At 46.5% G+C, this 18,276-nt stretch overlaps 1 protein-coding gene across 1 annotated transcript in view; it reads right to left on the bottom strand.

Moving 5' to 3' along the window:
• The window catches only part of WDR59 (WD repeat domain 59), a 48,181-nt gene that overhangs the window by 9,483 nt on the left and 20,422 nt on the right, over positions 1–18,276 (bottom strand). The window contains exons 12-19 of the mRNA XM_065848599.2: positions 17,644–17,776; positions 14,465–14,589; positions 13,495–13,659; positions 12,579–12,674; positions 11,039–11,195; positions 9,888–9,957; positions 9,469–9,622; positions 17–150 (exon numbers count right to left, since the gene is read on the bottom strand). Of these exons, the coding sequence (XP_065704671.1) occupies positions 17–150; positions 9,469–9,622; positions 9,888–9,957; positions 11,039–11,195; positions 12,579–12,674; positions 13,495–13,659; positions 14,465–14,589; positions 17,644–17,776 (1,034 nt within the window). The remainder of the gene's footprint in view (positions 1–16; positions 151–9,468; positions 9,623–9,887; positions 9,958–11,038; positions 11,196–12,578; positions 12,675–13,494; positions 13,660–14,464; positions 14,590–17,643; positions 17,777–18,276) is intronic.

Raw genomic sequence — 18,276 nt, 5'->3', positions numbered from 1 at the left:
GCCTGTACGTACTCACATGTAGAGCTCTCCCAGCAGTTTGTGGACAGGCAGCAAGCAGGAAATATCTTGGATAATAACTTTCCCAGCAGCTTTGATGGGTCGGTTGTTGGCATCTGTCCCCTCTCGTTTGCTTTTCCACCTCCTTGATTTCTGCAGGACAAATGGCAACATGTTAGTGGAAAGGACAGCAGGCTTCTTGGACCAGGGAACAAAGCACTAGGGTCAGGAATAATGCAAGCAGCACCCAAACCTGCCTTTCAGAAGGCTCTCTGTTATGCTGCAAAACATCCATGACATGCCCAGGAGAATAAGCATCTCCATCCGTAGGAAGTGAAAAGCTGATCAAGGCAGCGAGCTCAAGGTCAAACTCACTCAAAAAGTATTTTGTGAGTTCCCCTGTGAAAGCCGATAAGAGAACAAATCGGCATCAGGATGCCAATCAAACCTGGGCAGGTTTGGCAGGAGGATGATGCAATTCTCATTCGAGGTCTGGTCTGGGAACCCTCTGCACACAGACCACCGCTGACTTCAGCCAACATCAGCACAGAGATATGTGGGAGGCAGCTTCAGGGCAACCTGGCGGCTCCAGACTGTCTCTTTTGGTCTCTCCGTGTTTGAGTACAGCCCTGTTTAGCGCCAGGACAGGACTCCCACCTCCTGCTTTATCAACAGCTTCAAACAAACAATGGGCAGATGATAAAGCAGGGCCCGAGTTTTCCTAGCAAGGCTCCTTAGCTAACATGTTCACAGCTACGTACAGCTGGCTCAGGACATAAGGTGGCAGGGGAGAAGAAAGGAGAGGAATCAACATAAGGCAACAAAAACAAGAAGCCAATATTCCCAAATACTCCCTGTACCAGACCCAGAGGCCATTTCAATGCCAAGCTGCATCAAGCCATCAGGGCTGGAAGAAACACCACAGAGTATTTGGCTGGTATCCTGGCCCCTTCCAGCTCCTCGCTTGAGGAAGAGGGATGAGGATGAGCAGGCAGAAGGCACTGGAGCTCTACCGAGGGAAGCACTGGCTGCTACACAGGGTTCCTAGGCGCAGCAAAGGATAAAGACGCTTTGCAATGCTGCTCCCCTCTGGCGTGTTCCCTCACTGACACACAGAGGCGATGCTCCTGTACAGAAGTGTCTCTTGGTTATGCTGAGTTATGGAGGGTCTCCTGAGGCACCTGTGGCTTCCTAAACCTGTATCTGAAGCTGAACAGCCCCTTTGAAGGGGCCAGCAAAGCATCCCTGTGCTGATGGCTCTGCAGGGCAGGCAGAGCTCACACAGGCAACACATCGGTGCTCCTAAAGAGCAGGCTGGGCTATAGGAAGGGCAGGACCTGGACCTGCAAGGAAGGTCACCTCTCCTGTGGCTGCTGGGCCAGTTCTGGGATGGCTGGGCTGCCAAACTGCCTTTGACCATGATCATGCAATCCTGTGAGAACCTGGGCAGGCTGATCACAGACAATAAATGCCCTTAAAAAAAAAAAAAAAAAAAACCTTAAGAAATTAATTCGTCCCTCAATGCCTGCCTGGCCCAAGCTTAGGCCAATGTGCTGAGAGGTCTGGCTGTGCTGAGCATGCTGCTGGCACATGCCACGAGAAGCAAAAAGGATGTGAGGATGTGCTCCTGAAGTCACTCTGGGCACTGAGTGACAGAGGCTCAGAGGCTCGAGCACAGGCCTGACAGTAAGTGAATGAGATGTTTCAGACTTGAAGGTGGATTTTTGCAGTGATGCCCACATGACAGAGCATCACCAGTTCCCTTGGGCTTCCACTGCTCCCCAGAGTAAAAAGGAGAAGGGACTCTCAGAATCACAGCATAGTTTGGGTTGGAAGGGACCTCCAAAGCTCATCCAGTGCCACCCCTGCCATGAACAGGGACATCTTCACCAGCTCAGGTTGCTCAGAGCCCCGTCCAGCCTGGCCTGGGATGTCTCCAGGGATGGGGCATCCACCACCTCTCTGGGCAACCAGAATGTCGATGCTGCTCAATATTCAGGGGTGCCAAATGCTAGAGGAAACAGGGCTGTCAGCGTTCAGCACTATGGAAAATCTGGCTGACCAGGACACAATTCTGTTCTCTGTCCCATTCCCTCCAGTCTTCATTCACCCAAGGAGGACTTGTCTGCAGGATTTATCTGCTCTGTCATTCTGAAGCTGAGAAGAGCAATGTAATGGTAGGTGGCCAGAACGTGGGCAGGTGGGAGACCAAACTCTCTTCAGTCCATCAGCTCCTAATCAAGGAACTGTCTGGATCAGGTCCAGCTCTCTTGCCATCAGGTAGACTACGCCTCTTTTGACAACACCTAAAAACAGAACTACCTGCCCTGTGCTGAAGGATATGGACTGTATTTCAACAAGGTTCCCAAATAACAGTAGCACCTGGAACCTCATTCCCTGTCAGGGCAGCGAAATGCCACCTAGTACGTGCAGCAAGGAGCTGCTGATGCTGTCAAAACCAAGACTTGAGCAAAGCTTGGGAGCCCCAGCACAATGACATGCCTTTAGGGCAAGACCTCAGGCACTGTCCTGCAAGGGCTACCAGGCTTCCCACAACAAAAGCTGTTCTTCGTGCTGTTTGGAAGCAGGCGTTTGAACCCAGGCTTGCAGATTCAGAACCACAGTCTGCAGGTCTGCCGCCAAGGGCTTTTAGAGCTTGGCAGGTAATTTGGAGAGCAACTTGCCACCTCCCAACCATCTGTAAGCCAGCTGCCCCCAGGACCTGCAGCCGATGGAGAGCTTCCTCTGATCGAGGCAGCTTCTCTGCCCTGTCATCAGGAACAGATTCAACCTGCTCCTGCCTGCTGCAAGAGCAGACTGGAGAAGCATCCCAACAGGCATTCCAAAGACTAGAAACATGGACAACACATATCACTTTCCACAGGTAATTCAGTCACTTTTTTTTTTTGAGAAGGACAACAAATGAGGATGAGAATGGAAAAGAGATCCCATGAATGGTTTCCTCTGCTTGCTGTCAGCATATCACCAGACACGTGAAGACGTTAAATGTATCAGAACCCCCTGAAAACTTGGACTCACAGTGAAATCTTCCTGTTTTCTTCCTCCTGGCACTGGCCTATTGTACTGACAAAAAGGGAAGCCCTAATTCTTTACTGGTGCAGCTCCAGGAGCAGAGTCAGTCAACAGCCATATGCCCTGACAGTACTACACTTCCATGACTGCTATTCCTGCCCCTCAAATTGTAATAGAATAAAATAATAAAGCCATATGTACAGTCATCATTAAAAATGTCTGCTTTTTACAATTCAGGTTTGCCTTAGCTACAGCGAAAAAGTGTTAGAAAAAACTACAATCAGAAGTACAAGAACCATCATGGATGTGGTAGGGCTCATCACCACTGACAGCAGAAGCTCTACTTTGAACCAAACAATTGCTGGCCTTAATTACAAGAGTAGCTCTCCACCAGGCAGTATTTGCACCCTTTTAATAGGGATTACCAGAGACAAGGAGAGCTCTAGCTTGGGTCTGTCTGGCCGAGGTCCCCACCACCAGGTTCCTTTCTCCCTTCTGCTTCACCTCTTCTCCCAGGAGAAGCTCCCACTATGGTTCTATCAAAAGTTGTCCCCGAGGCTCATAGGCATTAGGGTAGAACAGAAAACACATCTCTTCCCAGGGCTGAAGCACAGGTCATGGAGGGGAGCGGGGAACACAATGGTTGGAGCTGATGCAAAAAATCAACATGCGTGCACCAAGCTAACTATTGAGAGCTGAAGGTCAAAGATGCAGGTCTTCTGCTCTGCCCCCTACATTTCTAGCTCTTTCTGCAACCTAGAATCCACGCCAAAGAGAACTGCATCTACTCAGCTGCTCCTGAGAGCTTAAGGAGAGGAAGAAAAGAAAGAAAATAGCTACAGTGACAGCAAATTAAGACTCATCAGTTCCTCAGAGCACCAGAAGGAAAGAAACCAGAGCATTTATGACAGTCATGGGGTTGGAGGTGACAGCGGGGAACAGCACTGAATGATGACTAAAGAAGCCAGCCTGCACCTGCACTACCATACCCAATTGGGGCTGTAATTTGCTGCAATCTGAGGTGATAACGATGGCAGTAAATGGGTTACATGTAGAAACAGACGGCCCAAGAATAAGCCACCAACTGCTTCGTAGCAACCACCATCATCACTGCGTACTCAGCAGAAGTAGTTACAAAATGCTGCGTGCCTGCTGGAAAGGATGCTGCACAGTCAGGTGTGTGTCTCTGGATCCTGCTGAGACAGGCAGTGCTCTAAGTACCATCGTGAAATGTAAAGTGCCTGTTTTGCACAAGCATGTGCAAAATTTCAGGGTTTGTAGTATAAACTGGTGTTCGTGGGGCAAAGGGAAAGGTTGCGGGCAGAAGGGAACAGACTTGATGCTGAAGATTAAGCTGCAATATTTACAAAATAAAGAGTTAAACCTGCTTGAGGTCAGGTTCAAGCTGCTTCTAATATTATTTTTTTAAATAAAATTTTAAAATTGTTGCCTCTCTGCAGAAAGCTACACTCCTTTATTCTGAACAACTGCCTACAGATTAACTCCCCCATGCGTGTCATGCAGCACTGTGTGGATTTTCTCTTGAAAATAATCAACATTTACTATTTCTAGCATCTCCCACAGTACCAGGTAACTTCCGCAAAGGGGCTAAAAAATCTGAGGCACTTTTGAATCAAGCGCTTCACAGCAGGAATATTTCTTTATCACTTCCATCAATGAATAGCTGGCATCTGCCCTGAAGCACAGGTATTGCTGGAGCAGAGGCTAGTCATTACCTAGAAAGAATGAAGAATTATTCCTTCTTCTAGACTTGCTAAGCCCCTGCTTCCCTGTGCACCTTGAGCAATGCTGACCTCTCCTTCCAGAAGGAAGTACCTGGTCTGCAGAAATAATCCACACCTCTCTTCGTGCATGCCCGCGGCTTCGCCTTGGGCACTACAGCCCACATTGGAGAGCGTGACTGGCCTGTTCTAAAGGCTATCCACAAATACAATCAAACCTTCAAGGTTTGGACTAATCCACATATCATTTTTAAGTATACGTTACACAAAATTATAACTTTACCACATCGCTACTTGCTCTTCTTTCCCAGCCAGTGGTAAGGGAATTAAACTGTGGCCCTTTGTGCACCACAATCTACCACACCACAAGCTGACAGGTTTCTTGTTTGGTTTTCTTTCTTCCTTTCAGACTGTTCCTGATCCAATACAGAAATTAACTCCTTGCCTCCGCTGCTCACATTTCTTTATTAGCTCTTTGCAAAAAGCCTTGATGGAGTCAAGTAAACGACTTCTGGTTTCTTTCACCTATTATTTGCTAGTATAGTCTTAGAGCTGTTGTAATTAGAAAGGCTTGATCCTATTACACCAAGTTAAATTAGGTGTTACAGGATCCTATTTTATTCCCTGCTGTCTTATCAAGAGACAGCATGAAGGACAGCAGCTGTAAAAAAACCCAGTTGTTCACACAGACGTTAAGAAAGATCTGAAGAGATCATCTTTAAATTGAAATTGAGTTTTCCAAGCTCTGCCTATGCTTGGCAGAGCAGTGATGAGATAGTAATTGCCCAAAATTACAGCACAGCTTGAGCTACACTGATATCATCAAGATGTTCACATGAATGATGTTCATGTGAGGGACATGTGGACCTGACTAATGGAAAGGACTGTCAAAGCCATCTTGGAAGGGCAGGTGCCAGGAGGAGCCTGGAAGTGTGGCTGGAAGTGCAACCACTCCAACTGAATGCAGGGTGGTGCAATTCCAAGGGCTGGGAGATCACGAATTAAGGAGAAATTCTACTTATTGCTCCAGGAAATAAGACTTTATGGTGCATTGCACTGAGAATAGGGAGCTCATTTTAATGAGATGACAGGTTGCTGTCAGCAACTCAACCACTTTGTTTCTTCCACAGCTCTTAAGTGATCCCCACTCTCCTGCAAGGCTTCATCTTTTTCAGAAGTGAGGTGCTCTAATGTCAGTCTCAGCAGCCAGCTGATGATGCATAATAATCCTTGAGGTCCTCTGCAGAGGACACCCTCTGTTGCTTAGAGGCTGATCCTTTCTTACACTTCAAACTACCCCTTGGCATCCTTTCCTGACTGCTTGGCCAGGTAAAACAGGCACCTGGTAGGTCAGGATTTGTACCCTGCAAACTAGTGTCTGCTCCTGAGCGCTTACGTGTGTGTTCACTCTCACTGAAGCCCTAGGCCCTGTGTGGAGTGCGAGTCCCCCACCTGTGTGCAGGTTACTCAAAGGCAGGCAGGTGGCATTTTATTCTTGGGCCCTTGGGCAGAAGACAGGGTTATATCAAGGACAGTATTAGCACAGCACACAGTACCGGGAAGTCGTTAATTGCTTGTATGGACCAACGTCGCCGGGCAGAGCGAGGAGACATCTGTATGTGAAAACGTTATACCCAGGAAAAGGGAAGAAAGACACCAAGAAAATTAAAGACAAAGGTAAACAAACTGAAATGAAAAGTGCCCTGAACCAGCAGAGTAAAAGATACTGTTCCCAATGGTTCTGTTACACAATGAACAGTTGCAAACCATGATCCCCACTTTCATCCACACACAACTGTATTATGCAACATTACCTATGGCCCTGGCAAAGCGAGGGCTGCTGTGTCTGTGCCCCGCACCAGCCTCTGTGGAAGACTTCGGCAACCACAAATCCGAATAAAGTGTTCCACACAGAGTTGTGTTACTGCAAGAAGTACTGAACTGCTTCATGTGACCTTGTTCATACCACGAATTGACAGCAGAGCAGAGGACAATGCCCTAGTGCCCCACATGCCAGGTTCCTACTCTAACCAGTTTACTCCTCATGGCTGAAGAGGAAGGCAGCTAAGTGTAAACTGCGTCATTTTTAACACAGCTGTCCAAGTGCCATGGCACAGAGATCTGCAGGGAGCTAAATAAACATTCCTGCTTACTCAGATATCCCTTTAACATCCCGCATCTTCCAGGACTTCATTGACTGGAACCTGCTGTAACTGTTCACTTTCATTTTCAAATAACAAAAGCCACATACAAGGATATTAGAAGGGACGTAGAAACTATTCTATTTGGCAGGGCCATATGGAAATTGTCATGATGGGTTGAGGAACTCATTCAGGCTGAGTGAGCAATCAAATTCACCAATTGACTATACAGAATTGCTCCAAAGTAGATTCTCATTATGAACCTGCAGACATTTCATTAAGTACTCAAAGCAGTATTATAGCAACAATAAATGGAATCTCTCAAAGCACATTACTGTGCACTCACTTGAAAAAGAAATTTCTGTTCTAGTTCTCTAAGAGTCAATACAATAAAAAGGGTTATGTTGTGTGCAATGTATTTTACATCTCTTCCTGGCTGATGAGAGGCAGTCAGGACCATGAGCCATGCCTTCAGCATCTACCTTCCCTTGCCCCTCGCTGTTGGGAGAACCCTGCAGTCAGGGAGCCAAAGCTGACTGCAGGGCCCCACAGAAAGAGAAGACAACCACAGCCTTGTGCTACAGGTTCCTCCACCAGGCTTCACGAGGAGAAACGGGTTAGTTGAAGGAAATTTGGTCTAGTGGAGAAGCAGCGAAATTAAGCTCAGTGCCCCCAGAAAGTGCTGCTCTCCTGTGGGCAGCCATTACTGCCAGCCTGGGCTCTGGTGCTGTGAGCCCCAGGGCTCTGCAGCCAGGAGATAACCTGAGGGATGACCTGAGAAACAGTGGCTTCCCAGCCCTGCCAAGTCCCCAATGGGAAGCATGAGGACACCGCTGTCACCACCCCTGTGTACAGCTGTCCCGCTGGCAGGGCTGAGCTGCCTCCGGGTCCCCACTCGCATGACCTTCTAACTGGGGGGGAGAAAACCACAGTTGTGCACCCACTTCAAGAGAAATCTAGGCTTGAAACACTGATGGCATTGCCATGGTACAGATACAGCTTCTCCTTCCTGCTGACCACTATTCTTTAGTGGGTTTTTTTGAGAAGTGAAAAAGAGGGAGGAAGAAGGGAGAAGTGTGCATGTGTCAATAAAAAGTGAGAAAGATATATATATGTATGTATGTGTCTGTATATAAATATATATATTAACATTAAAATGAGCACAGAAAGGCTCAGTGCCAGGTTTAGTTTCATTTTTTTTAACTGTTGGGTTCAGTAGCTCCCCTGTCCTTATGGGAATACAACGTATTTCCTGTCTAGCAATGGGCAAATTCCATTTGTTTGCTAATGGCAGCAATGCCAGTCGTTGCTACATGGCATTTAAATACCTGGTTATCACTGACAAATTCAGTTTGGGGGCTGTTACGTAACATGAGAATTTAACACACAAGATTTCAATCTTTGTTTAATGCAAATATAAAATCCAAGCTTCAGAGCAGGGAACTAACTAAACTGAGGCCAGGGTTTTTAAAATCCTCACGATGACATCAAAATATGCAGCATTGATCTAACAGAGTCCATGATATCAACTCCTGAAGAACTGGAAAACCTTTGCTGAAGGGAGGTACAATATTTTTTGTTTTTAAAGTATTTTATCTGCAAGAACATTTGAGCTATCTCCCTGCTAGGGTTCTTACGCTTCTTCCAACCCAGTGTATGAGGAGATAACTGGACAGGGGGAAGGAGAACACAGGAATTTTCTCTGGCTTTCAGCAGACGTGGCTACAGACATGCTTTGTTCTCTTGATTTTCCCCCATGACAAAAATCTTGTCACCATCAATACAAGGGCTGGGGAGACAGGTCACATGAAATTGCACCAAGCTGCTTCCACATGTTATTTTTAGCCTTGTCTGTCATCTTAGAGAGCTGCGTGTCAGAGACAAGCACGCTGCAGAGGACAGGGGTAGCTCTTTAAATAAATTCTCCTGCAAAGACTAGGACAGGCTGTAATTCTTGTACCACAAAGGAAACAATCTCACTCTCCTCCAAAGCCTTGCTTGTTAACAGCAACAACAGTAAGACCTGCACCTAAACCAGAAGTATGTGGATTGAAAGAATGTTGGAGAATCACGTAGGAATGAATTTTGTTTAAAAAAAAAAAATATATCCAAAGGGTCACATATCCCTGAAAGAGATACCTGTAACAGAAATAACCAAATATACCCCATTGATCCAGGAGAGGTTGTCAGTAAGCTGCAGAGAGCCACAACCCTTTGCAGTTATATACATCAGGGAGTCCCAAGAAAAACAGAGCTGCCTACACATACGTATCTGGAAACTACAACTTCTTAAGTGTGAGACTGTAACCCTATGTAATGCAAAGGGAGACTAGAGAGATATCAAAATAAGCAGGTCAAATGCTAGAGAGGATCAGTAAAGAAGATACTAATAGGGCATAAATCCACCTGACATTTTTACAGGGCTGCCTGTAAAAAAGACGCATTCTTGAGAGGAATATGAAGCTTCTGTTACTAGCAATGCTCACAGCTATATGAAAAAAATACAGATCACAAAAACAGAAGTGTTAGGAAAGGCATTTTGGTCTGGTACTTACCCTCTCTTTGTAGTAGAAGGAGCTAATGGAGACCTGCTCCTTCTCGCTGCGTGTCGGACTCCCACTGTACAAACGCAGATTGCCTGGAGTCTCTGTGCGGATCTTCATGGGAGTAATGAGGCCACTATGGTACGCTGACAAGGCTGACAGGGACCTGGAAGCAAGGGATCACACTTTCAGGAGCTTTCACCCACCACATTGCCCTGGAGGCTCACATCAACATCTTCACGAACCAAGGTGTGAGCAATGTTTCAGGTGGTGTTGAAGGAAGGCATCTTGGCTCAGGGCCAGCGACACAAGGGACTAGCCTCTCTGTGTCGAGGGCGCAGCGAACACTAGATGTCAGTAGCTCCAGTGGAGGGTGTGATTTTCTCCTGCCCGTGACACAGCACACCTCCAATGTGACACTGAGTACTCACCGGGGCGTGGGCTCCGTTGGGGACACAGCACGGTGCATGGTCATGGGTCTTGTGAAGTACACCAGGTACCCTGAAGAGACAGGACACAGCATAAAGATCACACAAGGAGGAGGAGGTTACCCGGGGTGGTTTACACAGGGAAATCTGGTTGTTTAAGGTAGAGTGAGGGGGCTGGGTGCCTACCTACCACCCTGAGCACTTGTGAACTACAAGCAGACAAGCTAATTTTCTTAACTCAAATACATTCCCTGCAAGCCCATTAAAGAGCACGTTTGGTTGAGATGATTGCCTTTAAAGCATCAACTCAAGTGGCTTACAGAGGTTAGAGAAAAGACAGCAAAAGAAAATGAGCTAATACGTAACTCATGTTTTAACTCTTCACCAGAACTTGTCATCCCAGAGCAAAGGTGATGTTCACCAGGTTTCCGAGCCTATTCAATGCAATACTACTCTGTTTCACTTTTGCTGGGAAGTTGGCGATGCCTGTATGAAAAGCAGTTTTCAAAACATACTCAAACTGGGATGCAGTCAGGTCTGGAGGAGGTACATTTGCATATGAAACAGCTCAGTGGAACTTAAAAAATAGGTTAAGGTCTGAGTGAAATCCGTTGTGGACGATCTTTGCACTTTCTTTGAAACCTGGACATGATTGTACCTCATCTACCATTTAGAGGAAGTTTCCCAATAATCTTGGGAAAACTATTTCAGACAACAGAAAGTGTGCAGAATGAGAAAAAAGTGGTTAGTAACACAAATATGGCTTCAGCAAGGGGTAAGTTCAACCCCAAATGACTGGAACTTTGGGAAGACTGAGCACTGGAATACATCCAGCAGTTTGATGGTGGTAGGAGAGAACTATGCAAGGAAAAGTTATTCCCAGTCTTTTGTAAAAGAGAGGTCTGACAATGCCTCTGGCACGTCACAAGTCCTGTATTTCCAAGTCCTACAATCCCACATGCACCATCAACTGCAAACAGTTGCTAACTAGTTTCATTGTCTGTAAATTTATCACATCGCTACTTTAATACCATTTCTTACTCATCGCATGGCAGTGATCAAAGTCTTGTCTTGTTCAGAGGCAAGTGTTCCCCAAGATATTAAGATGACTGTTCCCCGGGGAGCTGTTGTAACATATCAGCAATGGCGCTAACCTGCACCACAGAACCTGGCTCCAGAGGTCCGTGGAAACGGGACGTTAGAGTCCTGGTAGGAGCCATAGGCATTGGAGACCCGGGCGAACGTGGGCAAGGGGGGTGTTACCGAGTTGGACAAAGCGTAGGGATTGCTGGACGTGCTGTCCTCTTGGTTCTGAAACAGAAGTTACTCAAGGTCACACTTCTGCTGCCACAGGAAGGAAACCCAGCTGGAGCACAGGAGATCGCAGTGCCAGGGAGCCTCACAGAAGGTGCTCGGCCTTTGAGCCAGAGCAGATCGAGCACAGACCATGGTTACTGCTCTGCTGCAAAGGCACTTGCAAGCACATTTACCTTTGAGGGAACGATTTCTCTGGCTGCTTGTCCACAGATTTCCCTCTCACCACAGCCATGTTGAAATACAGAGTTCAACTTTGGGTGAAACACTGGGAAAGTCTATAGAAAATATGACCTTCAGACTATGGATATGACTGTCAACACAGGGAGCTGAGCTAAACCTGATAACCTCAATGATTCAAGTGAGACAAAGTCTCCTTAAACAGGGATATCACACAACTGAGGGGGGTCAAATGCAGATTGGGAGTCTGGAAGTGAGGAACACAGGCGGTGTGAAATACTGGACTTCAGGCCTATCCATTGGAATTTTGGCAGAAATCTGCATTTATCTGGATAAATAGTAATACAGCTTAGGTTTAAAGCTTGAGTCATCAGACTTCCATACAATGGAGAAAATTCCCACTCTTAAACATTCCTACTGAAACCAAGCAGAATTAAGCCTTCCCAAATAAAAAAAAGCCCTTTATTTGTGATGAATAAACAAAAACTCTTGCAAAAGAAACCTGAGGAGACTCTCCAATCCTTTCCTGAATGCTAAAGCACCCACTCCAGTAACCTTCACCCACACACAGGCCTAATACCTGACACTGGGATGCTGAGTAGGTATCACATCTCCCTCAGCTAAGGGCAGAGTGACTTGGATTTATCTGCAGTATTATGTCTACAAAACCCTAGCACAAGGCTTCAGAAAAAACAGACTTTCCCAGTTTTTTTTTTTTTAAGGGAATAAAACAAAGATCCTAGAATAGGACTAGCAGGATCTTTGACTAGAACTGAGGAGGTGAGGACATCTGCCACTGCCTTTCAGACAAGAATGAATTCATCGGCTCCCTGAGGCCTCTTATCTTCTCTCACAGATAACCATGCCCTGGCACTCGGTGAGACACGCTCAGAGCTGGGAAGTACCAGGCACCACTAAGACGCTCCAACCCCCAGTCATTCCTGCTAACTGAATATCAGTGACATGCAGAGTTCCCCAAAGCAGCAAACCCTCAGGGCCTGATTTTCAGAAACAAAACACATCTAATCATCCATTCTGTCTTCTTCAACATTAACCAGAAGTGCTTACACAAATGTAACGGCCAGTCACAGGGGTCTGTTTACATGGCTAATGAGGCCAGACTCTCACTGCAGAGTCAGAAGTGTGGGATGTGGGAGAAGACAACAAACTAGGGCAGAAAGCCCATGCAGTTCTCCATACCACAACAGACTCCAGCCAGGAGACCAGCTGACGCAGGCAGGGCTCCAGGCAGCTCTGGTTCCGCTTCACTTTCTGCAGAGAAGTGTCTTTCAGTATCTGGAATACATACAAGATGCAGCTTGAATCACGGTTACATCCACACCTTTCTCACATCCTTTTTTGTCTACAGAGCAGCTAAGAGGCTAAGGTGTCAAAGACACCCTGTAGCACCCACTGGAGCCACACTGATCGATTGGTGTGCTGTCTGCTTTGAGGAACGGCTGTGAGCTTTGATCAGAGCACTCAAGGTTCACCTAGATTCAGTACACTCTGAACCAGGATTTGGGCTTCTACACTACTGTAGCCCACATGTTCCATACCTGTTTGTGGCAAATTGAATCAGTTTTTTTTCTTTTTTTTTCCAGGAAGGAACCCAAATCAATTCATCTGCTTGCTGCTGGGGAAGAGATTTCATCAGCAATAGGAATTCCTACACCAGATGACAAAACACCTGGTCTGGAATTAGCAGGACCTATGTAAAAAGTCCCCTCACTTTCAAAACAGTTTGTGGAGGAGAGCAGGAAGCAACACCCCAGCTCAAAAAATATTATCTTTCTGCAGCTGGATGCTTAGCTGGTCATTTTGTCTATTATAAAGTTGGGGGCAACTGCATGAAGAGATGGATGCCAGGTATCCTTACACAACATGCATCACACAGAAATGCAGTAGCAGTGCAGAACACACGTCCAAAAAGTGGAGGAAGGGAAATACTGGGCTGCGAGTCCAACAAAAACCTCATCCTAGGAGCTCCACAAGGTATCAGTTTGAAGTGACAACTCGCCTTCAGCAAGGTCAGATGTTTTACTGTATCAATAATCTAGACATCAAGTGTCCAGCATTTGTATATTTATAAAGACAGTGTACAGTCCCCACACACCTTCAGCAGCTTTGCCTTCATGGAGGCGGTGATTGAGGTCGGGTTGATGAACTGGAAGGATGGTGCAGCATTATTGGGATACTGGACAGGGAACATCACCAGCATCCTGACTCTGTGGTTGCCGCAGTGCACCGACACTGTACAGCTGCGACTCACTGCATCCATCTGCATGAAGAAAAGCAATTGCTCTGTAGTTAGATCTCCAAGGGCCTTTAAACTTCTAGTGGCTTAAATTCATGGTGAGGGGTTGATTCTTCTACACGCATGGAAGACGAAGTCATGCTATTCTCAAGGGCAGTAAACACAGTGACAGCAAAAAACCCCAGGCAGATCCGGACAGACTCAGCTCGTACCAGCAGACTGCCAGTCCAGCATCACAGCATCTGGAGACCACAGCCAGCCCAGGCTGGGCCCAAATCTGCTCCCCACAGCCACTGCACAGAGAGCTCCAGGCCCACGCACCATCCGAGATCATATACCACTCGATCATAAAACTATCTCAACGTGCATGAGCTGTGGAACTACCAGGGTGGGGAAAGGAAACAGGCAGTTGCCTCACACCTCCCATTCTAGCACGTTGCTGTGCCTCCAGAGGAGCATTCGGCATGCAAGGGAGATGCCAAAACTGAGGGAGAGCGTGTAGGCAAGGAGGGCTCAGCAGATGGGGTTCAGAAACAACTGAAATGAGATCAGCTACATGTAGTGCAACCAGTCACTTTTCACTCTAGGCAGAGAAAAACATTGTCCAGCCTTCTTGGGAGCAGTGCCAGTGGTGAAACACTTCTCTCACTCCCAGTGTCTGGGATTATCCTTTTCCTACTACCCCTGGCCAAAAGGATCTCTGCAGCTCAAAATAAATCTTGTTTACAGACAGCAGTCACCGCAGCAAAGAAGGTTCCCCTCAAAAAGCTCCGATGAGCCAGGTCACCCGGATCCCCTGTTAAGAAGTCAGCAAAAGGAAACTCTCTACCTCCACGTTGACATTTCGGATCTGCACGTTGATCAGAGAAAACTCCTGCTGCAGTGTTTGAGGCAGCCCCAGCTGGTCCGTTTTCTTTCCCACCAGGGGGTCATTCAGAAAATCTTCTTTTAAGGCTGACAGGAAAAATGGAGAACAGGTTGAGACACACTGTAACAGACAGATGTTTGACATGCAATGTCAAGAGGCAGCCAAGACAGCAGGCTTCCCTCTGCTCTTCTACACGAGGAGGTATGAGTTTTATCTGGAAAAGACCTGCGAGCTAGAAACTCTCAGCTGTGGTTTAGAGGCAGGCTTCTGAGCTGTGCTCTTCAAAAAAACAAACCTGTCTGCACACAGGTTTCCCAGGAAGGTTACGGAAGCTGCCTGTACCTTGTACAGCCCTAAATGGTCTGTCTCTACTCATCTGAGACCCTTTCTCCTCCCTGTACAGAATGGCCAGAGTCACAAACAGCTGAACTGGAGGTCTCAGTTCAGAGGGAAAGAATCGCTGCCAAAGCAGTCTCCAGGAGGAGCTCTAGTCTTGGGACTCACACGCCAGCACTCTTGGCTTTCAGAAAGTGCTTCCAAAGTGTAATAAGTCTTTGGGAGAGAGAACAGGGTATTTCTGGCCCAATGTGAGGCTTAACTCATTTGTAGCAGCCATGTGCATTTAACATTGCCAAACACTCTGGTGCTTTAATGGTCTTTAAAGAATCATCTAAGTGCTGGGTCTAGCTGTTCAGTTTCATTCTCAACAGTTTTCAGGAGGACAATAACCCCTGAAGGCCAGAATACATTTTAAAAGCCAGGCAAGCGCTGCAGGACACAAGGAATTATGGTTAAGATAGCAAACTTGACTGAGTTTCAGAATAACTGGTCCGTGCCCATGGTCATGCCTGGCTTTTGCCGTGTACCCCCATTAGGACAGGGGCACCTCCTTCTGAAGGGGGCTTTGCTGTGGCACCACTTCCTAAGAAGATCAAATACATTTTTTATGATGGTTCCAAGGACACAAGAAAAGTCATGATTATGCAGCTGTGACTCTTGTATTGCAATATCACATTCCACAGACTATTCCTAGCAAAAAAATAAATTAAAAGAAATGCAAAAAGCTGTCTTTTTATAAGCATTTGCCTAAAAGTTACTGATTTTGCTGCTGGGACAAATACATCTGGTTTTACTGCTGCCCAGTGGGTTGCTGAATTTGGATAGGTAGGATGCTCAGCTGCTCATTCCTGCTTGTGATTTTATTATAGTGCTTAGATACACTTCACAAAAGGCAGCTGAAAAAGGGATTAAAGGAAGATCAGTGGCTCTAGGGGAAGATAATTATTTCTAGCTGAAGACACCACATAGCTTACTGAAAAGCCATCTCTGAGGTTCCCGATATGGGCAGCACCCTTCTTTTGTCTTTTCCTCCTATTCCCTTCCAATTAGTTTCTAATCCCCCAAACATCACATATTTGTCTAGATTCCTAAAGATCCTTTATAAGCAGCAACCAGTGAGGAGAGCTGCACACTGAACACACAGCTGGTGGGTTTTCTGCTTTATCTGCAGAGCGCTGTTTTCTTCAAAGATCCCCCAGGGTGCTTTACTAATATAACACAAAGCTTTTTCTGCAGCTGAAATGCAGCCACCTCCAGGGTGAAACATGAACAGTCCACAATAGCTTTTAGGCTAGAAGGAACCTGAAATTCCTACCTAGGGACTTGGTTGTGCATTGATCCTGCAGGCATGGTATTCGCAGCAAAACCTACCCTGCTACAGAAAAGGCATTTGCATTCCCTCTGCTCGCAGGGGAAACCTTAACAGTCTGAGCCAAAGCCAGACCCACAAAGAAACCATGTATGAATGTGACAGTGAAAGTGTTAACTCTCTCCTGAGGAAAAAGAGAGCTCAGGCAGCCAGAATGAGAACACTGAATGCTCCCAGCCGGAGTGAGAGAAGCTGTGGTTTCCCACACAGTACTGCTCACAGGGAGCACAGGTAACCAGGGCTCTTTCTACCACTATAAAACCATCATGAGGTGCCAACAGCCTCTACAAATGTGTTCTGCTGCCGCACAGGCTAGGTGGAAGGGAGGAAATTCACTGGGATTTGATGGGCAAGAAACTTCCAGTTTAGGAAGAGACGACTTCCCTCAGGGACCTCACAGTTGGCTCCTTTATTCAGAGGACAGATAACAGAACACTTCCTCCTCTTCTCTCCAGTTTGCTGGCAAGTCAGAGGGAGAATCAAATTGCTTCCCAGTAAGCCTCTCACATGGGGATCCATGGCAGGACCCCGCTACAATACAGAAAGGAACTGTGAATTTAAGCCCAAGGTAACACAAAGACATGGGAGCACCCGATTCTTCTTGCTCAGTAATAGACACAAAAACCTCTTTAGACAGCTTTTTCACATGCACACCATCACCATGGGTCTCAGCTGTGGCAATCTCTTCTATTCTGGTACTTACACTCTTCAAACACTAACACCCTGAATGTTTAACCTGGCCAGAGCCTTAACCAAACAAATGCTCCTTTGTATTCCTTCCTTGTTTGCCTTCTCTTCCATAAAGCCAAATCAATGCTTTCTGTTAAAGTCCATCCACCCATCTGGTACTCAGAAGTCAGAAGAACCATCCTTCCCCCCCGCTCTGCCAGCCTTTAGTCACCTCCCATCAGTACCTGGTGAACAAAACTGCACAAGCTCTCTGTGCTACTTCTGGTGGATGGGAGAAGACACCAGCAAACACCTCCATGTTAAACCAGTTCACGCAGTGATCCCAGCAGAAGTGCTGTGATGTAAGCTGCTTGTGTCAAGAGTGCTTCACCCAAATGCTCCCCTCTTCTCTGGGTTCATCTCTCAGCTTAAACTGAACTACCTTAAGAGCTGGAAATGTCTTTCCATCTACCTTATTATTCTCAGGAAGCCACAACCATAACCTAAAGACAATCCAGTTAAATGCTACTAGTGACAAGGAAGAGTTCCATTTTACAGCTGGAATGACATCACTGTGCTACAGGAAAAAAAAATTTGGTGGGACCATCCTGAGAAACCCCTAGCTTTGAGGAATCTGTTAATCTTTGAAACTGCAACAGTTTGTGCTTTGCCTACAATGTTATATTCTTACAGTGTAATGCAACATCTTCCCAATACAAAGCGAGCTGGTGTTCGAAGTTCCACAACCCATCGCTTGTCTCACCTTCTTCATCCCCATGCCCAGAGTTATGCTGGGGCTCAGAGTCCTGGGGGTGAAGGGCCTTGTCTGGCTCTGGTAGATGAGAAATCCCATCGATGAGGTCCTCAACTCCATCCAGGATATCGTTAGCGCACAGCTGAAAAGAACAAACACACCCAAATGCTGCACAATAGAAACCATGCTGGGGAAAGAGCCACCACTAAACGGCTTGTTTCTCCAGGGAGCTGGATTTGCCAGGTAGATCTGTCCACGCAACAGTCATGACTAAGCCCTCAGTATTGTTTCTGTGACAAAGACAGGTCATCTTCCACTTGTCAGCATCCTCAGCTCTGTCACCTCAGACAGCCTGGTCAAGTCTCCAGCTCACTTACAAAGACACTTAGTTGACACGGCTAGTCTAAGTAACAGAGGTTTTACTTAAATCAAAACTAAAGCTGATATGACTTTAAGTCCTTGGATTATTTTGTCAAAACTGGTTTCATTTTTATATTGGATAAAATAATAGCACACCTTCTGCTTTTGATATTTACACTCCAGTAGGATCTAGAGAACCAGGTACATACTAGGGGCCCAAGCGCTCTAGATTCTGTATCAAAAAGAAACCACGAAAACTTGTATTTTAAGTTATGTGCAAGA

This window comes from Patagioenas fasciata, chromosome 13, assembly GCF_037038585.1.
Source record: "Patagioenas fasciata isolate bPatFas1 chromosome 13, bPatFas1.hap1, whole genome shotgun sequence".
Taxonomy (NCBI): Eukaryota; Metazoa; Chordata; class Aves; order Columbiformes; family Columbidae; genus Patagioenas; species Patagioenas fasciata.
The sequence above is the reverse complement of the archived record's forward strand: the minus strand, read 5'-3'. Positions and strand labels throughout refer to the sequence as shown.